The sequence below is a fragment of the Rutidosis leptorrhynchoides genome, chromosome 3, assembly GCF_046630445.1.
Source record: "Rutidosis leptorrhynchoides isolate AG116_Rl617_1_P2 chromosome 3, CSIRO_AGI_Rlap_v1, whole genome shotgun sequence".
NCBI lineage: Eukaryota > Viridiplantae > Streptophyta > Magnoliopsida > Asterales > Asteraceae > Rutidosis > Rutidosis leptorrhynchoides.
The window spans coordinates 125,961,450-125,966,162 of record NC_092335.1 but is presented as its reverse complement, the minus strand read 5'-3'; the positions used below and the strand labels follow the sequence as shown (position 1 = coordinate 125,966,162).

General features: G+C 36.4%; 1 protein-coding gene across 1 annotated transcript; it reads left to right on the top strand.

The window, feature by feature from the left end:
- The first annotated feature begins 1,734 nt into the window (after nt 1–1,734).
- Nucleotides 1,735–2,484, top strand: LOC139900361 (uncharacterized). Its single transcript, XM_071883138.1, has one exon. It carries the CDS (start codon nt 1,735–1,737, stop codon nt 2,482–2,484), a length of 750 nt encoding a protein of 249 aa, XP_071739239.1.
- The last annotated feature ends 2,229 nt before the right edge of the window (nt 2,485–4,713 follow it).

The following is a 4,713-nucleotide window of genomic DNA, read 5'->3' as shown; positions in this document are numbered from 1 at the left end:
TGTTAATGACATCATCAAGATGACTTATATTTTTTTCTTTTTATTTTTGATTTTTTCTTAACAAAGAAATTAGCTTAATAATAAAATCATCATTATAAAATTTTAATAGAAACTATAGATGTCTTTACTTTAATTAAAAGATCATTTGTTATAATCACAACATACTTACTTATGTACCCTTTATAAACGCGTACTCGTATGTATATGTTACAAAAATATCTTGAAATTTACAAGAATTCTTTTAATATGCATCATTTTACAAGTTAGAACCATACTCCTTCCACCACCAAAGTTTGGCTTGAGTAGTATTGGGGTGGGATTTAACTTGAGTTACTGACAACTCATATTCGATTCTCACTTCAAGCATGTAGTTTCCAATCTTTGATAACATCGATGTGATTGGGAAGGTGTTTGGGGAGTTTTCCCAACCTTCGATGGTACTACCAACATCTTCGCGAATTGGGTTTCCTCCTAACGCGTGTGGGTGATAAATGAGAGCATTTGATGTCAATATCGGTTCAAAATAAAAAAGAAACACACTCCTTCCGTTCCTTTTTTAGGGGGTGTTTGGATTTACGTTTTGAAAATTGATTACTCGTTTTGAAAACGTATAACCAGATAATTAGTTGTATCAAAACGTGGTTTTGGTGAATGGTGTTTGGATTTGATGATGTAGTTTGATAATGTAATAATCGGATAATCAGTTTTTACAGTGTTTGGGAAATCAGAGGCCGAAGGTTTGAACATTCTTACAAAAGCGGCTATTGAAAGAGGTTTGTTCAAAGGGATTGAAGTTGGTCATGATAAAGTTCCTGTCTCTCACTTACAATATGCGGATGACACAATATTTATTGGGGAATGGTCTCGATCCAATGCGTTAAGTCTTCAAAACCTACTTAAATGATTTGAACTAGCTTCGGGCCTAAAGGTTATTTTTCAAAAAAGTTATTTATATGGCGTTAGGGTAAATCCAGATGAGGTTATTGCTTTGGCAAATCGAATGGGTTGCCAAGTAGGGTCACTACCGTTTACATATCTCGGTTTGCCTATTGGGTCAAAATTGAAGAAGGTTAATGATTGGTTCCCGGTTATTAATAAATTTAAAAATAGATTATCAAATTGGAGAATACGTTCGGTGTCTTTTGGAGGAAGATTGATTCTAATTAAATCGGTCCTTTTGAGTCTCCCATTGTACTTTTCTCGCTCTATCGTGCCCCCTCGAGTGTACTAAAATTTTTAGAGAATGTGAGACGCTCATTTTTTTGGGGCGGGTGTGAGTCAGGCTCCAAGATCGCATGGGTTAAATGGGAAAATGTTCTTAAATCATATGGGGATGAGGGGTTAAACATTGGGTCTTTACAAAGCAAAAACCTTGCCCTTTTGGGCAAATGGTAGTGGAGGTTTAAAACCGAAACCAACGCCCTTTGGGTCAAGGTCATTCGTAGTATTTATGGTTCTTGCGGCGGTCTGAGTTTGGCGAGTGCTTTACCTCACTCCTCATATTTAGGCATGTGGCGGAACATTATTATTGCAACATTATTATTGCAGGTAACTCAATTGAAGACTTCAACATTGACTTTAAAGGTTCCTTCTCCAAGAATATCGGGGATGGTGTCTCTACCGCCTTCTGGAAGGACGTTTGTATTAGTGGGGTGCGACTTTGTGATCAATTTCCGAGGATTTTTCGGCTTGAGATGGATCAAGATGCAGCAGTCTGTGACAGAATCATAATCGATGGGCAGGTTCAGAGGTTCAATTGGTGTTGGCAACGGACTACAACTGGAAGAGCATGGGGAATTAATGGGCCTATCGGCTTTTCTGGCACAGGTCAAGCTGGATCAATCACGCTCGGATTCTTGGTCGTGGGTTCTCTCAGATTCGAATATGTTCTCGGTTAAAGAGTTATCAGGTATCATCGATCATGCAACACTCTCATCGAATTATATTTTTTCTGAAACATTACGAAATTCTTTGGTTCCCAAGAAAATAGAAATATTCGTGTGGCGGTTGCTATTGAAACGGTTGACCGTTCGGATGGAACTCGATAAAAAAGGGATTGATCTTCATAGTGTTAGGTGCCCAATTTGTGATGACGATATCGAGTCAATGGATCATGTTTTTTTATTTTGTTCGAATGCTATGGATATTTGGTCTCGTGTTTGTAATTGGTGGGGGTTAGGAAACTTCTCTAACTTTAGCTTCAATGAGATCCTCCGAGGTAATGCATCAAACGCAACGGTTTCAAACTTTGGTAGGAAGATTTGGCAAACAATTGAATGGATTTGTGTGTATTATATTTGGAAGATCCGGAACGATAAGGTATTCCGTGGAAAATCATGGAGTATCCCGGTCGTATTAAATGAAATACAGATCAAGGCCTTCGAGTGGATCGGGCATATGTCGAAAAAAAAAGAAGTTCGATTGGTTAACTTGGTTGAACGATCCAAGAGTATACCTCACATCATAGTTCGTGTTTCAGCCTAGTTATGTAACATTAGTGTTGCACCCTTTGCAACACACATCTTTGTATCATAGGCTAGTTTTCGTGCTTTCGTGTGGTCATTCGTGTACGGTGTAATGTAATATTTCGTGATTAATATAAGTTTGCTTTTTAAAAAAAATGTGAAAAAGGCCCTTCTATAATACCTTTTTTTTTTTTTTTTGACAATTTGTCTAACTTGAATGATAAGATATTTATTTAAGTTGAATGATAATAGATTGTATGGTAAAATGATGAAGTGTAATGACTTTCAAAGTTACAGATAAACAAAATAGGGTAAATATACGTACATAATTTTTAATTAAAAGAACACCAGTAAAAAAGAAATAAAAAATGAATCTGGTTGTGTTGATAAATAGCATTGTTAGAAAAGGGAGGTGACGATGATTTTATCTGTGCTAGGGAGATATCAGCCGATAAAATAAAATACAACAAAAATAACAAACGTATAATGAGAAAAGAATGACAATAGGCATTTATTGAAAAGAAGATAAAGGGTATATAAGGTATAGATGGAATGAATCAAAACTGCGTTTTCTTGCAGTATGGGGAGTCACTTCTCCAAAATCCCGTTTTGTTTTGGTTTTGATCGATCCGAAAACTGTTTAAAAATTCGATTTGTTTTTTTAGTTTAGATTCGATTCGATATTCGATTTATTCAGTTTGAAAACAAATGGTACACACCCCTAGTTTTGATGGTTAAATAACTCAAATAATCAATTTTTGATGAATGTCTACCAAACACTATAAATTGATTTTTTATGTTTTGAAAATGTAATAATTAAAAAATCACAATCAAATCGTTATTCCGAACACCCTCTTAGTGTACCTTAGCAATATTAATAATTTATAATGTTATTTTATGTAAGTCGCCAATTTTTATAAAGTAAAGTGGACACGAAAATTTGAAAGTATTTGCTAAATGAGAAATTATTAAGCTTGTAAGTTTTATATAATGATTAATGACATAATTAATAAATCGTATAACCAACAATATGTATAACATATAAGTCTAAGAGTTCATCCTTTTTCAAAACCAATTGGTGATAGAGGGACTTCCCCTTAAACTTATAAATACACATTTGTTTTGTCTCATGGCCGATGTGGGATAACTTTCCAACAATTAATGATTTTATTTTAAAGCAGGAAGAAATTTTATTAATAGAAAACAAATACATATTACAATAAACACAAGCAGGCACATTAGCAACTCCAAACTCAATCCCAGCAACAAGGAAGCAGACAACTTGATCGCAAGCCGAATGAGCATGAGCCACGGTGTTGAACCTCAGCAACAAAGCAGCTCAAGACCCGCCCATTTAGCCACCACCTTGAAGCTGAATACGAGGTCAGGAAGCAGCAGGCCCGATACTAGCAAGTTGTACATTGTATAAGAACAAATGAAATACACGAAGTTTTAGAGAACTCATCGACAATGCTCGAGATCACCACACTTAGCCGATGCCCCTTCTACTAGATAAGGTTATATCGAATGAAAGGGTTATTTAACCAACGATGCCAATCTTGGGAGATCTTTTTTGCACGATTAGATATTCACTCGAAACTTTTTAATTGTATTTCATTTACGAGCACCGCGTTGGTTTGTTTATTTTTGCCAAAGATAATTGTGTTTCTATTTTTCCAAATGTAGTAACCAGTTATCCATTCAACAGTTTGCCATAATTTTTTGCTAATGTCTGAAGAGAAATTGTGACCGTTATCTAGGAAAGCGTCAGACAAACTAAAGTTAGAAGAAATGGTAAAGTTCCACCACTTCCATATACGTGTCCAAACGACAGACGCTGATTTGCATAAAATGAGGGCCTGATCAACACATTCGAGCCCATCATCACAAATAGGACAACGGATCGATCCAAAGACTAATCCACGTTTATCAAGTTCTACTCTAAGCGGCAATCTTTTCCTGCGGGCTCGCCAAATGAAGATACCTACTTTAAGAGGGGCTCATTTATTGACAACCGTTGCAAGCGAGTGGGCACTATCAGGGGGACCACTAAGATCAATTAGAGTAGATAGTTTGCGAACTGTGAGCACACCACGAGCATCAAAATTCCAAGACCAGCCGTCTGCCTCCCTGTTACTCACAATAAAACTCGACAAATCATTAGTAAGATTGGTGAGGTCCCCTAACAATCTACCGGAGATTTCACGGGACCAACACCAATGGAAAGAGACAGAGTTATCGACCCACC